General features: G+C 36.7%; 1 protein-coding gene across 1 annotated transcript; it reads right to left on the bottom strand.

Moving 5' to 3' along the window:
* Positions 1-10,078: 10,078 nt before the first annotated feature.
* Positions 10,079-11,002, bottom strand: LOC129302695 (uncharacterized). Its single transcript, XM_054941593.1, has 2 exons — positions 10,699-11,002; positions 10,079-10,605 (listed from the first exon to the last, which is right to left on the bottom strand). Exons 1-2 carry the CDS (start codon positions 11,000-11,002, stop codon positions 10,079-10,081), a joined length of 831 nt encoding a protein of 276 aa, XP_054797568.1.
* Between the last annotated feature and the right edge of the window lie 6,763 nt (positions 11,003-17,765).

The raw sequence follows: 17,765 nt of genomic DNA, 5'->3' as shown, positions 1-17,765 counted from the left end.
TCCTTAAAATTACATATGAAGTTCTAAGTATTCTTTTTATATGACATAGCATGTAATTAAACAAAATAAAAAAAAAACATGCACATGATAAATTGTTAACTTTAACGGTAATTGTAATGGTAGTGAAGTTATAACATGATTAAAAATTTAAAATGCGAAACATTAAAGTCCACTATTTAAAATTTTAAAGATAGGGAGGTGGTGATATGCAACTAGCCTAAAGTTTAAGAAGGTTTTAGATATTAAAAAAAAAAAAATAGAGAAGAGAAAGGCCTTTCATTTTGTCATGAAAATCTAGGACCTCATCTAGAACTAAAGGACAGAAAAGTCTCTAGTATAACCTTAACCTTGAAAATGGGACCTTGACAAGGCATGATCTTAAGAATCTAGATCATAAACTTCACTATCAATTGAACAAATTTTTCGAGAGAAGTCTCTCATTCAAAATATAAGTACATATTTAATAAACAAAAAAGTATTTTCTAAAAGGAGAAGGAAATGTATCTAAATGAAATAAGTGCAATTTTCTTTTCCTCTCTAAAAAATAATTTTTTCCCTATCAAACAGTGTATAGGGGTTGTAATGTCCACCTTGACATTACCAAAATTCACCACATAATCATAACAAACAATCATAATTAGGAGCAAGGATTGCTCCTAAGCTTACATTATAAATATGATGGTTAAAACAAATAATCCTTTAAAAATAATTGTGGAATAATTGGGATCCCATAAAAACCCTTCAAATTGATAGTTTGAGCTCAAACTTAAAGATTTATATAGGTATTGGAAGCATGAAAAAGTTTTAGCAAGCAAAACACTTCAAAACAGGGCCAAAAATGTCATTTTTGAGTATTTTGGTCGATGCGTCGTGGCATGTGGCACAGAAAGCCAAGTTTTCTCACTGTACTGTGTGTCGTAGCTTGCGCAAAATGCACCACGGCACACGTGTCCATGACAGCAATGCTGTCATGGTAGCTTTTCTGGACGAACTTTGAACACACGCCATTTTCGCATCCGATGTCTGATTGGAGTAATTCAAGCACCCACGTGAAGTTTATTCAATAAGCTAACTAATGGTACAAGTCTCATTACAATCCAACACCGTATGAGAATTTTAGATGCTTGGATGCAAAAGTCAGTTTTTTAAAAAAATTTCGAGCATCCAAGTACCCAAAACTCATACCATTAACTCATTGTGAGGCTTGAACCAAGTCCATTGGACCAAAATATACTTGAGTGAGCATTCAAACACACAAAAACATACCAAACACAAAATTTGGCCACTCAATGGCTATTTCACCTAGCATGGCCAAAACACGTAATCAACATTACATGCACTATTTGGCCTCTATTACCATAGATTATACTACATATACATTGTTACCATATAGATAAAACACTCCCTGCACTTGTATTAGTATTTTAGCCCATTACCCAAAAAATTGCCACATATTCATCTCATATACAATATTGGGCTAAAATATGAAATAACATAGTATGAAACAAGTGCAACCAATCAAAATGATATGCATTCCTAGTTGGCAACATATAATATCATATAACAAGTTTATGTACACCACTCAAATCGAAATCGAGCTTTACAAAGAATATAGTAGATATGCTAGCCCATGCTCGATTCCCTTCCTGGCGCAGTCTCGCTAGTAGAACTTGTAAGATGATAACCACAAGGTGAGATAAAAATTTCAGTAACTAAGACAATCTACATTATTGATTAACAAGCCAAGTTATAAGTAAGCATTAAATTAAGTAACATAATCACATCATATAAGATCACTACAAATTGCATCCATGATCCCTAACTATCCAGTCTTCCAACACTCCCGACCGAAGCAGTAGGCTCTATCATAGAATCAAACCACATGTATGGTCCCCAATGTCGCACCTAAAAAAATGCGACACGGACGGCGCGCGAGTGGAGGTCCTGGCCTTCACGGCGGGAATCGGATCGAACGAGGAGTCGCCACCAAGATTTTGAGGTAAATCTCGGGAAACCGATTAAATGGAGGATAAGGATGATCCGCGTAATCAGAGAATAGGTTCGGGAGTCGGTTGAGTGTGGGGAAGGTGTTAGGCACCCCACAACACCCGTTTGTCAGAACGGTTACCTGAAGTTTGTTGTGCTCTTTTAATGTGGTTTTAAAATTATTTTAATTATCCCTTTTATATTCATCTGTCTAATATAAAAATAATGATAATTGAGTGAGAAATATTTATTTATTTACGAGGGAGGACGAACTTGACTCAGAATCTGACTCTGAGGCCTACGTACCCTGTGATGGGGATCAAAGTCCACGTAGTTTGGGCTTAAAAGTTTGTTGGTGAAAATATTTTTTGAAGAGAAATTAATTAGAAATAATTCACCATTTTGCAAATAAAACAATTTCTGAAATTTTGATATGTGTGTTTTAAATTGCAAAAGGTAATTTAATTTTTATTATTTTTTCCATTTTTAAATTTTTGGAATAAAGAAAGAAAATGGTTTAAAATTATTTTTCTTTATGCTTTATGATTGGGAATTTTAATCACAGTACCTGTAGAACTTTATTGATTCATATGATAATGCAATTGCTCTAAATATCTGCGGAGATTTTGAAATCTCACATGATAAAAGAGTTTGGCAATTTAATTTATTTATTTATATTCTTATGTACATTTTTAAGTGTTAATAATAAATTTTTTAGCATGTAGATACATGTTTTGAAGAATTTTAATCAACATACCTGTAAAGTCTTATTGACTTATACGGTAATATGATTATCCTAAATATCTGCAAAAATTCTAAAATCTCACACGATAAAGGAATTAAATTTAAATACATCTTTAATTTAATTAATTTAATATATAATTTATATACATATATTTTAAAAAGCTTAATCGTTATATCTGCAGAGTCTTATTGACTCACACGATAATACTATTATTTTATAAGTCTACAGAGATTCAAAAATCTCACATGACTAGAAGATATAATCGATAAATATGGTTACAATTTAAATACATTAATTTGGATAATTAAGTTTCTTAAATTGTATATTATATGAAAAATCACTTATCTATAAAAGTTGAAAATCACTATATCTGCGAGGACTTATTATCCCACACGATAATGTGATTAGTTTAAGTCCCTACGAAGATCCTTAAAATCTCACATGGAACTTAAATAAATTATTAATTTGGATTATAAAAGGACATTTAATTTTAACATATAAGTTTTGCTCTCATATCTGCGAAATCTTATTGATTTACATGATACGAGATTGCTTTAAATGTCTGCGGAAATTTTTTAAAATCTCACACGATAAGTAAGTGATTAGAAACCAATTTTCTCTTACTTATTTCATGTTTTTTTCAATTGGGTAATAATCAAATTTTCTCTCCTCCTCCTTTTATAAAATAGGCTCATCATAATAATTGAAATCGTACATGCGATCATCATAGAAAGTGTCATACAATATGAGTGTAATATTATTGACAATTAAAGGACTTTAGGACTAATGGAAATGAAAAAACATGCCCACACATATTAATACGCCCTTTCATGCTAAACACATATTTAAAGACCCTGCCTAATAGTTGCACTAACTCTTTCTTTATTTGAAATGAGATTATGCCTAAAATTGCATTAAGCTTAGTTATGATAGCAAACAAAATTATTATTTGCAATCTCTGTATCCTTCTTTTTCATACTCTCTCTTTTTTTATTTTTTAAGAAAAAGACAATTACATTGATTTTTACTTAAGAACTAAAAAATGAGGGACATGTATTTAAACATGAAATTTATTTGGAAATTAATAAACTGAAATCAAAACGAGAGTTTCAAATTTTTAAACAAGCAGACTACTAACCCTGTGTGTAGCACGTCTCAGCTTCGTCTCACCAGTCCAACAGATTCCTCTCTTTCTAATCTCGTTTCCTCTTTCTCTCTGTCCTGGTTTCCAGCTTTCACATTCCTTCTACGCACATTCTCATTCGGTCTCTTTTTTTTTTAGTTTTCACGTCCAGCTCTCTTCTCCCTCCTCCTCCTGTGTGTAGCACGTCTCAGCTTCGTCTCCTCTCGGCTTACTCAGTTCCTGTTTTTCCAGAAAAAGACTCGCCTCTCTCGGTCTCTTGCTCCTCCTCTCTTGCCTCTATTTCGCCTCTCTCTGTCCCTCAATCTCTTTTTTTCGTTCAACTTTTGGTCTCCCTCTTCTCCTTTTCAGCTTTTCCAGAAAGAAAAGCTTCTCTGTTACCTCCTCTCTTGCCTCTGTTTTCACCTTTCATTCCTCTTTCTCCTCTGTTCTTTCTCAGGTTTTTTTCTTCTTTTCTTGCTCTATTTTTCAACATTTTCTGTCTTTTCTTCGCTGTCATTGCCTTCAGTTTTTCTTGCTTTCTTGCTCTATTTTTCCAGCCCCCTTCGGTCCCCTTTGTTCTTTGTTGTGACCTCCCTTTTATACTCTCTCTTTTCCAGTTTTCCTCACTTCCCTTTTTTCCTCTTCATGCATTTCGTTCATGCTCTGTTTTTTAGCATGTTTTCTGTGCATGCGTGTGCTTGCTTTCTGTGCTGGTCTTTCATGTTTCTGCTGCTCTGTTTCTTCTTTTTTCTTCTTTTCAGCTGTGTTTTCTGTGTGTGCCATGCTTTCCATTTCCTTTTCCATTTACTGTATGCTTCTCACTATTCCATGCATGTTTCTGTTTCTCCTGTGCGTGCTTCCTTTCTTCTCTGCTCTGGTTTCTGTTCACATGTTTACGTGCATGCGAGACTGATCTTTTTGGCTTTCTCTCTTCTTCCTTTTTCTTTTGTTCTGTGCTTGCTTCTCTGGTATGCTTCTGCGTAACTGTTGCGTGTTTCTGCTCATGTTTCTGTTTTCTTTCCTCCCTGATAAGCACTGAAGACGTCTACTGTTAGCTGTGGTGAAAGGCTGTGCGTTTCACCACAGCCTTATATATATTTTTTTGAATTAATGTCTTTTTTTTAGATTAAGGTTATATTTTTAATTTTAATGCAAAATAAGATTTAAGGATAGAAAAGTTAATTCGCTTGACACTTAATTATTTTTTTTAAATATTTGAGATAATTTGGGAGAGATTTTAAAAGATTTAAATAAGATTTTTTTATTTTAATGAGCTAAAAGAAATAAAATCCTAATCAAAAAGATAAAATTAAGCCCTATCAATTAAATTATATTTTTTTGTTTTGAAAATATAATCTTAAAAGGATTAAATTTATATTTTGCATTTTTATATTTTTTTTTTGGTTACTTATTTTTATTTTTGTTAAATTTAGAAAATGCCTGGACAAAATACGGTGTTCACAGTTGCCCCTCTTTACTTGTTTCTTATGTAAGTATCTGAAAAAGTGTGTTTTTGAATTCTTACATAAGTGACAAGTAAAGATAGAACATGTATTTTGGTTGGCCATACAATACCTATGAAAAGACCTAATTGCCCTTGACACGAAAAAATATGATTAAATGCAAGACTATTGGATAACAAATACAGTAAAATAATTTTTTTGATGTTTTTTTTTACCGATGTGACACAAATCAAAATGACCAAATGATGTAAGGCTATTGGATAACAAACATGATAATAATTTTTTTTGGTTTTAGCAATGTGATGTGAATGAAAATGACTAAATGACAACGATCCAAACAAAATATATATTGACTAGATGCCCCCTCTTCATTTAATTTTTAAGTGAGAATTTCATGAGATGATATTCTTTTCTTAGAAATGAATGAAGAGAGAAACATGTATTTTGTTTGGGGGGCAAGGCTCTTAGGAACCTACAACTAAACAAACAAAACAAAACAAAACAAAACAAAGAGTTTAAAATGAAATGTGATTTAGGAACTAAACAAAACAAAACCTCAATGGAGATGAATTGCTTATGTTCCAAAGGACCTGGTGGATGCTTGCCTTTACAAGGTTTAGAGGATGCCTGCCGTGACAGGGCTGTAAAGAATTGTGCCAGCTGGTACTGGGCTTTGGGGTGCCGGCCGTAACAGGGCTTTAGGGGTGCCTGCTGTTACAGGGCTTTAAAGAATTGTGCCAACCGGTACTAGCCTTTTGGGTTGCCTGCCGTGACAGGGCTTTGGGGTACCTGCCGTGACAGGACTTTAAAGAATTATGCCAGCCGGTACTGGGCTTTTGGGTTGCCTGCTGTGACAGGGCTTTGGGGTACCTGCCATTACAGGGCTTTAAAGAATCGTGCCAGCCAGTACTGGGCTTTGGGGTGCTTGCCGTGACAGGGCTTTAGGGGTGCCTGCCGTTACAGGGCTTTAAAGAATCATGCCAGCCGGTACTGGGCTTTGGGGTGCCTGCCGTTACAGGGCTTTAAAGAATTATGCCAGCCGGTACTGGGCTTTTTGGGGTTGCCTGCCGTGATAGGGCTTTGGGGTGCCTGCCGTTACAGGGCTTTTAAAGAATCATGCCAGCCAGTACTGGCTTTGGAGTGCCTGCCGTAACAGGGCTTTAGGGGTGCCTGCCATTACAGGGCTTTTAAAGAATCATGCCAGCCGGTACTGGGCTTTGGGGTGCCTGCCATAACAAGGCTTTAGGGGTGCCTACCGTTACAGGGCTTTTAAGGAATCATGCTAGCCAGTACTGGGCTTTGGGGTGCCTGTTGTTACAGGGCTTTTAAAGAATCATGCCAGCCGGTACTGGGCTTTGGGGTGCCTGCCGTTACATGGCTTTAAAGAATTATGCCAGCCGGTACTGGGCTTTTGGGGTTGCCTGCCATGACAGGGCTTTACGGTGCCTGCCGTTACAGGGCTTTTAAAGAATCATGCCAGCCGGTACTGGGCTTTGGAGTGCCTGGCATAACAGGGCTTTAGGGGTGCCTGCCGTTACAGGGCTTTTAAAGAATCATGCCAGCCGGTACTGGGCTTTGGGATGCCTGCCGTGACAGGGTTTTGGGGTGCCTGCTGTTGCAGGGCTTTTAAAAAATCATGCTAGCCGGTACTGGGCTTTGGAGTGCCTGTCGTAACAGGGCTTTAGGGGTGCCTGCCGTTACAGGGCTTTTAAAGAATCATGCCAGCCGGTACTGGGCTTTGGGGTGCCTGCCGTTACAGGGCTTTTAAGGAATCATGCCAGCCTGTACTGGGCTTTGGGGTGCCTGCCGTGATAGAGCTTTAGGGGTGCTTGCCGTTACAGGGCTTTTAAAGAATCATGCCAGCCGGTACTGGGCTTTGGGGTGCCTGTCGTTACAGGGCTTTAAAGAATTATGCCAGCCGGTACTGGGCTTTTGGGGTTGCCTGCCGTGACAGGGCTTTGGGGTGCCTGCCGTTACAGGGCTTTTAAAGAATCATGCCAGCCGGTACTGGGCTTTGGAGTGCCTGCCGTGACAGGGCTTTGGGGTGCCTGCCGTTCCAGGGCTTTAAAGAATCATGCCAGCCGGTAATGGGCTTTAGGGTGCCTGTCGTTACAAGGCTTTGGGTTGCCTGCCATTACAGGGCTTTAAAGAATCATGCCAGCCGATACTGGGCTTTAGGGTGCCTGCCGTTACAAGGCTTTGGGTTGCCTGCCGTGACAGGGCTTTAGGGGGTGAGAATAGGTTTTATTTCACGTGGAAGATATGAGAAACTCACAGGTGAGGTTCATTATTTCTTCTCTTACTTCCTAAATTTTTTTTTGTGTTGTTGTTGTTGTTTGTTTTTGTTTTCTTTTTATATGTCGTTTTGCCCCAATCTAAATACGGCGTGTTTCTGCAATGTGGTAATGCGCTGTGTATGATTTTCATAAGTGCTGAGAATATGTACAATATACCATGGATGAATGATTTACAATGTAAAAGGTTTGAACCTTTGTTTGCCTCAATTTATGAGACTTCCTTTTGTGACAAATGCAAAGGGTAAGACGCGCTTATTTGCCCCAATGCAAATGTATGAATAATGCAAATGTATTGCAAAAATTTTATTGGAAAGCTTAATGTTGAAAACTATCTTAGTATTTATCCTTTTTTTTTGAAAATTTTGTGCACATTGAATAAATCATTTCGAACATAAGGTAATACCTCCAAGTCCGTTATTTAACCTTTATTCATTAATAGGTGTAGCATCACAATATGCCGTTGCCCCTCTTTAGAAAATTCCAATGACCAAATTCTCGTCACTTGATCTTGTCTTCAAGTTAATGAGATCAACTATTATGATTGAACACTGATAGTAGACATGCTCTCATTATCATTTTACACCTACACAATGATCTTGATACCTCAAGGGCGAAAGGCGAGAATAAAGATACCAGCATTCTACGTCAAGTAAATGCGTCAATAAATATTGTTCCTTGAATGCGAACCTGCTGTAATATAGGGGATATGAATTGGAATATGATAACACGAAACGAGAAGAAAGATGGTCTCAAAGGAGCAAGGGTAGAAAAAATGCATTCATTGATGCTAAAATTCATAGAGAAATAGGAATATCTTGGTTTATGAGTACAAATGGCCAAAGCGTAAATGGGATATATGGATTTACTTAATCACATCTCTTTCCTTTAGCTTTTCAAAACCCCAACAAGTGTTTCACTGAGCTGCTATTGATATGCATAATATGAGAGACAATGGAGTCAACTTTCCCAAACATAGATACTTAACTTTTGATGCCTTCCTTTTCTTCTCCTAAGACATCCTTTTGTCTTGGCAAACTCTTCTTCTTCTTATCATGGCTTTGCCCCCCTTTTTTTTAGCTCTAACTTTTGCTTAGGTTACCTTTACAGGTTTTTTAACCTAACGAGCTATTCTTTCCTTTTCATTTTCTATTAGCTCTAACTTTTCCCTAGGTTGCCTTTACAGGTTTTCAACCTAACGAGCGCTTCATTCTTTTTCATTTTCTGTTTAAGCAAAGTAACACTTGATAGCATCTGCATTAATGGGCTTTGCTAACTCTTGACCGTCCATGTCAGCTAGGATCAGTGCTCCTCCAGAAAAGGCATGTTTGATAACATAAGGTCCCTCATAGGTCGGAGCCCATTTGCCTCTATTATCTTCTTGGTTAGGCAATATTTTCTTGAGTACAAGATCCCCAGCACTGAATTCCCGTGGGCGAAGTTTTTTATCAAAAGCTCTTGCCATTCTCTTTTGGTACAATTGTCCATGACACATTACAATGAGCCTTTTCTCTTCAATCATGTTAAGTTGCTCAAATCGGGTTCGTACCCATTCATTTTCTTCTAAATCTACCTCTGCCAATACTCTTAAAGATGGTATTTCCATCTCAATGGGTGTAACAGCTTCTATTCCATAAACAAGGGAGTATGGGGTTACCCCTATGGATGTGCGTGCAGTAGTACGATAACCATGTAAAGCATAGGGAAGCATCTCATGCCAATCCTTATAAGTTACTGTCATTTTTCCAATGATCTTCTTAATATTTTTATTGGCTGCTTCAACTACTCCATTCATTTGAGGTCTATATGGGGCTGAATTATGATGCTTGATTTGGAACTTCTCGCAAAAGTTCCTGACTTCCGTTCCATTGAGATTGGGACCATTATCAGTAATGATCCTTTCAGGAATCCCATATCGGCATAAAATATTTGTCTTCATGAATTTAAGGAACGTCTTTTGTGTGATGCTAGCAAATGAATTTGCTTCTACCCATTTTGTGAAATAGTCAATCACGACAAGAATGAAGTGATGTCCATTCGAAGCTTTTGCGTTAATTGGGCCAATAATGTCAATGCCCCACATTGAGAATGGCCAGGGTGATACCAAATTATGTAATGGGATTGGAGGAGCATTTATCCTATTAGCATAGATCTGACATTTATGGCATTTCTTGACATGCTCAAAGCAATCTTTCTCTATTGTTAGCCAGAAGTAGCCATACCTTTGAATCTGTTTGGCCATAGTATGACCATTCGCATGCATGCCACATATGCCCTCGTGTACCTCAACCATGATTTTCTTTGCTTCTTCTAAACTCACACAGCGAAGTAAAGTACCATCATAACCCCTCTTGTACAGAACATCTTGACTGATAAAGAATGTTATAGCCAAACGACGAAGGGTTTTCTTTTCATTCTCAGTCATTCCATTTGGGTATGATCTCTTAGTGATATAATCCTTAATATCCTAGAACCAAGGATATTCTTCTCGATCTTCTTCAACATTCAGACAGTACGCTGGAAAGCTTCTAGCTTCCACTTGGATGGGTTGGACATGGACTCCACAATCAAGTTGGATCATTGCCGCTAAAGTAGCTAAAGCATCAGTGAAACAGTTTTTATCTCGAGTCAAGTGATGAAAGCTAACAACCTTAAATTGCTTAATCAAATCTACTAGGAGTTCTTGATAGGGAATCAATTTTACATCCCTTGTTCTCCATTCTCCTGTTACTTGATGAATAATGAGAGCTGAATCACTAAATACCTTCAAACACCTTATACCAAGGGTAATAGCTGCCCGAAGACCATTAACACAAGCTTCATATTCTGTTATGTTGTTAGTACAATCAAATTCCAATTTGATGGCCACAGGAAATTGTTTTCCTTCTGGTGAAACGATCACCACTCCTACCCCATTTCCATGCATGTTGGCGGCTCCATCAAAATACATTTCCCATTCTTGCTCTTCATTATTTCCTTCATCACAACTTTCTTCTGTAGTGCATATGCCTTTATCAGGAAATTGAAAATCTAATGGCTAGTCATCCTCTAAAGGATTATCGGCCAAGTGATTTGCTATTGCACTACCTTTGACTGACTTTTGCATCACATGCTTTATATCATATTCCGACAGTACAACTTGCCATTTTAGTACTCTACCTACAATGTGCGGGCTCTCAAAGATGTACTTAAGTGGGTCCACTCGTGAGATTAGCCAGGTAGTGTAGTAAAGCATGTATTGCCTTAGCCTTCTAGTTACCCATACTAGTCCACAACAAGTTCGCTCAATCACCAGATAACGAGCTTCACACTCGTTAAACTTCTTGCTCAAGAAATAAATTGCTCTTTCCTTCTTTCCAGAATCATCACGTTGACCTAGCATTGCTCCCATTGAGCGAGGTAAAGTTACTAGGTAAAGGATTAGTGGATGATCTGGTGATGGAGGGACCAAAATCGGGGGATTTAACAAATAATCTTTAATTTTATCAAAGGTCTTTTGACAATCATCATCCCATGTCTCCTTGCAATTTTTCTTTAACAGCTTAAACATCGGTTCGCAAGTAGCTATTAGATTGGCAATGAATCTAGCAATGTAATTCAATCATCCCAAGAAACTTCTAACTTCTTTCTCTGTTTGGGGAGATGGCATTTCTTGAATTGCCCTCACTTTATCTGGATCTACTTCTATCCCTTTACGACTCACAATGAATCACAATAACTTCCCAGAAAGAGCTCCAAAAATGCATTTGTTAGGATTCAATCTTAGCCGATATTCACGCAATCTCACAAATAACTTTCTAAGGACTCCAACATGACTCTCATTCTCTGCTGATTTAGCTACCATATCATCTACATATACTTCAATTTCTTTATGCATCATGTCATGGAATAGTGCTAACATAGCTCGTTGATAAGTTGCCTCAGCATTTTTCAAACCAAAAGGCATTACCCGGTAACAATAAGTTCCCCATTGGGTTGTAAAGGTTGTTTTCTCTTTATCCCTTTCATGCATAGGGATTTGATTGTACCCTGAATAACCATCCCTAAAGGAATAGCGATAGCTTCGAGCAGTATTATCGACCAATACATTAATGTGGGGTAATAGAAAGTCATCTTTCGGACTCACATTATTTAAATTATGATAATCAACATACATTCGAATCTAACCATCTTTTTTAGGAACAGGGACAATATTTGCCACCCATTGTGGGTAAGTTACTACCTCCAAAAATCCTGCTTCTAACTGCTTTATTACTTCTTCTTTTATTTGCAAGGACACCCCCGTATTCATTCTTCTTAACTTCTGTTTCTTAGGCTCAACCTTAGGAAGTAATGGTATTTTATGAGAAGCAATGCTTGGATCTAGCCCAGGCATATCTTTATAAGACCATGCAAACACATCTATGTATTCTTTGAACAACTCAATCATTTGTTCCCTTTCAGGATTATCTACTATTTTGAGCATTCTTTGATCCTCCTCGGTTCCCATATTAACCACCTCAATCACTTCTTCATGTGAGCATATTCTCTTATCACTCAATTCAAGCATCTTAGAAAAAGTTTGGATTACGTCTTCATCATCAGACTCACAATCAGGCATATCAGTGGCAACGAGTGAATCATCTTCAAAGGGCTTATTAACCTCTGGGTGAGAGATGGAATCAGAAGAAACAAAATCCCTAGACGATAAATATGAAATGAGATAAAAATAAGGAACATGAATGAAATGGGGAAAAATGTATTGAAGTGGATAGGGCGGATTAAAGAGATAAACATGAATGCAACTGAAATTCATTTTCATAAATTACATGCACCAAAAGTTTGCATTAGAGAATACCCAAGATCTATTACCTAAACCTGGGCTCAAGAGTGGATAACAAAATAGGAACAATATAATTGAAACAATTACTCTAAGCTAATGACATCATTGGCCTCTTCAAACTCCCAATTCGTCAGGACTTTGCTGGAATCATCGATTGCAATTGAGTCACTTGTTTCCACATGCTACATCTTCATTAGAAGAGATCACCGAGATAGTTAGTTCATATATCACCTCGGACGGGCCTAGGAAGGATTCTTTAATGTGTGGAATCTCCAATTTACTGGCCTTTTTGCCTTTTGCCAAACTTGCTTTGTCTTTCATCTGGTCTTCTAGGGTAGGCTTATACCCTAACCCTTGGCGATTACAATTATCTAAAACCTTAATTAGATACATAATTCCTTGTAAATGAGAGCCTAAACCTTTCCTTGGCATAAACCCACTCTTCGTCATGATTTTAGCCACGATGGAATTGATGTTATGAGTACTATCGCAAATACCTTCAACCTCTAGGCTTTGAAAAGAAACTCCATGATCTTTCTCTGCAGCCTCAATATAAGGGAGTGAGCTTGGTTTGTTCACCATGATTTCCTCCTCTCCTTTAACTGCTATAATTCCTCCATCACTGATGAATTTAACCTTCTGATGTAGGGTAGAAGGAACAACCCTAGCAGAATGAATCCATGGCCTTCTTAGCAGCATTGTGTAACTTGGGTCTATGTTCATGAGTTGGAAATCCACCTTAAACCTGCTTGGCCCTATCTCCAGGGAGAGACAAACGAATCCTAATGCTTCTCGTCTTGATCCATCGAATGCTCTTACCACAATATTGCTTTTATGTACACTTGAAGCTTCTAGTGATAATGATTCAAATGTGGAGAGCGGTAAGACATTTAACGCTGATCCTCCATCAATTAATACCCTTGTGATTATAAACCCTTCACATTTCAAAGTGATGTGCAAAGCCTTGGCTTGGTGGATAGTAGTTTCTATAACTTCCTCTTCCGAAAAGGAAATGGTAGAGGAGGCTTTTACAATATTCATTACACTTGCCACCTTCTCAGGGGTTATATTAGGCTGCACAAAAGCTTGATTCAACACTTCTTGTAAAGCTTGGCGATGTGCTTCGGAATTCAAAATCAAAGAAAGTATGGAGATACGCGCTAGAGTTTTCTTCAATTGGTCCACAATGCTGTAATCACTTTGCTTCATAATCGATAAAAACTCATCTTCTAATTTTTCCATTTCTTTAGGATTATCTTCCTTTGGCCTGTCAATACTTGCATTTTTCTCTTTTACCATTTTCCTAATGTAAGATGGTAAGCATGGTTTTCCACTTCGAGTAACACCCCCTTAGTTTTCCATTTCATTGCTTGTCCCGGCAATCAACGTTAGGTTTTTGTGGTTCTCCACAATGCTTTGATATTTCCACGGGACTGCTCGATCACTTTCATAGGGAAAGGGATGAGGTGTGCTTATGGTCAATATTGGTTGTCTTGCGTGAGGAGCAAAATCTACAGAAGCTTTGTTTATCACAAAAGAGACTGCTTGGACTCGCTCTTTTAGGCTTGAATTTTTAATGACAAGCTTAATCTGTTTTTTTTCTACCATGCACACTTTGGCATCTCCCTTCTTTACAGACACGATCCCTAATGCCATCATTTTTCTAATAGCTTCTTTAAACTGTTCACAGCTTTCTACGTCATGGCCTATTTTCTCCTGATGATATTCACAGTATCCAAGCATTTGATAATTGATATTATTTGTGATGAGCATTTCTCGCATGTAGCCATATGATAGAACACATTTGTTACCCACTTTTATTTTTCAATTAGGACCATTTTATTAATGATTTATCACCTTCAAGTGCACACATTGCATTAGATTTGGAACTTTGCCTAAGTTTCTAAGATCAGTGCACTAGGGGCATTTTGGTCCAAAAAATGAACTTTTGAGAAAATGTACAAGAAAAATTGACAAAGTGCATGTTATGTCCAGTTGATGAATGGTGAAATTATATTTTTAAAATTCATTTTAGTTTGGGAGTAATTAAATAAAAAAGTCAACACTTTCTTAAGTGTCTTAGTTTGTCCTAGTTTTTGGTTTGCCTTTGTGTGAAAATTTTTATATAATTTTTTACAGCCTGAAACTTGGTTAATTTAATAGATTCTCCCTTCTAATTATGAATTTAATTCTGGACATGAATTAGATTTTATTATATCATATGCTATTTAATTGAATTATGTGATTTATGTGACATAGGTGGCATGTGACTTGTGCATCAATTGGGCAATTGAGGTCAACACTCCTTGAGGACAATGGCTGATGGTTTGCACGTGAATTATGATTATTTTGAGGGATTAGATCAGCTAAAATGATGTGGATGACACATGGAAAATTAGGCACACATTGGAATCATCTACAAACCAATAGGAAGTTGCCACCTTGCAAGTGTGACAAGGCTCCCATTTACATTTTAATTTCTTTTTCCTTATTTTAATTAAGCTTCAGCTGATGGGAGACACCAAGGAGCACGCCATTTTAAGTCCCAAATGGGATCCAACACATATCTCATTCATCTTCCACATTCTCTCTCTCTTGTTCATAGTGTTCTTCATTTTCTCTCTTTTGTTCTTCATTTTCCAGCACCCTAACCTCCATTTTCAGCCACCAAACCTCCACAAAACTCATACCATTCTTCTCCTCTCTTCATTTTTGTTCCATCCCTTCCATTTTCACAAGGATTGAAGCTCATTTCCATCATTCAAGAGCTATGGAGTTTGGCCTTCACAAGCAATCACTAGGGTTCTTGAAGATGAAGATTGGCTAAGTTTCTTTTGTGGAATCCTAGAGAGATGATGATGGAGGATGAGTCTTGAGCTTCAAATTGGCTAAGTTTTTTTGTTTCCTATCCTCTTCTCTTTTTACTAGATGGTTAGATTCCTTAATCTAGGGTCTAATCATCTTAGCTTATAAATTCTAATTTGAATTTGATGTTGATGTAAAGAGAGAGGATTGTTTCATTTAATTTCTTCCTTGGACAGCCATGACTGAATTTTGCCACTCTTTGTTTGGCACATAATCTTGTGTTTTTCAATTAGTGAATTTCTTATGTTAATATTGCATAATCTTGTGGTGTTAATGCTTGTGTTGTTGAGTAGCTTGACATAATCTTGTGGTGTTAATGCTTGTGTTGTTGAGTAGCTTGACATAATCTTGTGGTTGCTAAATTTATGTGTTTGACCATGGCTGTTGAGAGAGGATTTTGAGTGAATCACTTGGCTAATGTCTTCACCAATTGGTTAATTGAACTAGGGACTTTAATCTAAGACCTAGGGAGGTTAGCTAATTAGGTTAATTGGCTTAGGATAATTTTCTTAAGTCATGACAGCTTTAGTCAAGAGGAAAGGGAAGCTAAACTTAGCCTAATCATGAGAAGATAATGAGTCTAAAATCAACTAATCTCTAGGGTTTCATTATTGTAAAAAGGGAAGTTCATTTACTCACTTTCACTAGCATTTTAATTACTTGCATATTAGGTAATTAGTTTAGATAATTAGCTAGATAACTAAATTCCTACAAACTTTGGTTGATTTATTTCACTAGATAACTTTCAATTAGACTTAAAACCATTCCTTGGGAGATGACCTAGGGTTGGCCCTATATTGCATTAGGGTTAGCTTTAGTGTAATTTTGAGGATAAGCAACTAATTTCCTATCAAAATTTTGGCGCCGTTGCCGGGGAATGGTTTAAGTTTAATTCTAAGGTTGTTTAGTACTTAATTTACATTTTTAGTGTTCCTGGAAAATTTTTTGAAAAATTATAAAAAAAATTTTTTTGTGTTTTGTTTAGTGTTTTTTGTGTGTTTTGAGTGTTTTTATTCTATTTTGAAAAAGAAAAAAAATTAGTGCAATTTTCGTTGGTTTGGTGTAGAGCTGAAAATACTCTGTTTCTAGTGTCTCTGTCTGAAATTGAAAAATTAACTGGGAATGAGTCTGAGGGAATTTGAACGCGGAATTTATTTCATTGAAAGCTCTATATCCTAGCTTCACTTTAAAATTGGTTTGGTCAATTTTGGACGTGGGAAGTGTCCTGTGGAAATTTTACAATCTAACAAGGTCCAGGGAGCCATTACAGAGGATTTCCAAAACCCTGTTTCAACTTTGAGTTAGCATATCTTCCTCTTTGTGTGTTCAAATTGATTGATTCCAGTTTCATTTTTCTTATCACTGTCTTATCTTTGTTTCTTGTGTTTAGGATTTTCTTCAATTTTTCCATTTTCCTATTTGAAAGTTTGTTAGAAGCTCTGAAGGTCTTCTGGACGAAATCCTGTTTCTCCAGACTTGAGGACCAACTTGTGAAAAATTCTGGGAACGATTGGGAAGGATTTTTAATCTAAAAGTTTTATATAATTTTCCTGTATATCTCTTGTGTTTCTCATAAAATTTTCAGGGGAATTTATCATGTGGATTTGCTGATAGAAAATTCACAAGTTCATTGTCTCCAGAGAGCCTACTGTGCGAATTCCAGAATTGCCAAAGCTTCTTGATTGAGCATTTCTAACTCTCTTTCTACTTGTTTGGTGTTATTTTTTTTTCATTTTGTTGCTATTGAGTTTAATAAAAAAAATAAAAAAAAATTATTTCTCTTGCTTTTGTGTGTTTTGAATTGTTTCATGTTGATTTGCATTTTAGTTTAGTTTGTTCTTTGTTCTTAATTTTCTTGAGCTTGATTAGTGCATGACCCGAAGAAAACATACCTCTTTTGTTGAATTAGATCCAGAAATTGAAAGAACTATTTCTAGATTGAGAAGATCATAACCTATTCTTGATTCTCATTTGGTTTGTAATTCAATAATGGAAGGTATCTTAGGACATGAGCATGTGCATAATGAGGGCTATGGGAATGGGAATGAGAATTTGCATGATGATGGCCATGTTAATAATGAATTTGAAGGCTTGCATAACCCTAGAGAGGAGAGGAGCATTAGGCAATTAATTCAACCTAATTGGCATGATAATCCTTATGGCTTATATGTTCCTCCTACTAATGTTCAATTTGAAATTAAATCCTCCTTGATTAATGCATTGCCTAAATTTCATGGGTTACCAGGAGAGGATTGTCATAGGTTTTTGCATACTTTCCTATTAGTTTGTGATACTATGAACCTATGCATGTAAATGTTGATGATGTTCAAGCTAAGGCTTTTGTATTTTCTCTTGAAGGTTTAGCAAGGAGTGGTATTTCAACTACCCTTCTTATGTGAAAGTGAGCACATGGGCCGAGCTAAGAAGACTCTTCTTAGATAAATTCTTTCCAAATTCCAAGGTCACC

Source organism: Prosopis cineraria, unplaced genomic scaffold, assembly GCF_029017545.1.
Source record: "Prosopis cineraria cultivar Desert tree isolate PC_DT_omini unplaced genomic scaffold, ASM2901754v1 PC2, whole genome shotgun sequence".
NCBI classification, from domain to species: Eukaryota; Viridiplantae; Streptophyta; class Magnoliopsida; order Fabales; family Fabaceae; genus Prosopis; species Prosopis cineraria.
This window is presented reverse-complemented; position numbering and strand designations above follow the sequence as displayed.

Bases quoted from the DNA above. Each gene is read 5' to 3' on its own strand.
- LOC129302695 (XM_054941593.1), bottom strand. From the start codon at position 11,002: ATGGGAGCAATGCTAGGTCAACGTGATGATTCTGGAAAGAAGGAAAGA. The intron at 10,606-10,698 runs GTAGTGCAATAG...TATGCACTACAG, and splicing joins GATGCAAAAGTCAGTCAAAG to AAGAAAGTTGTGATGAAGGA.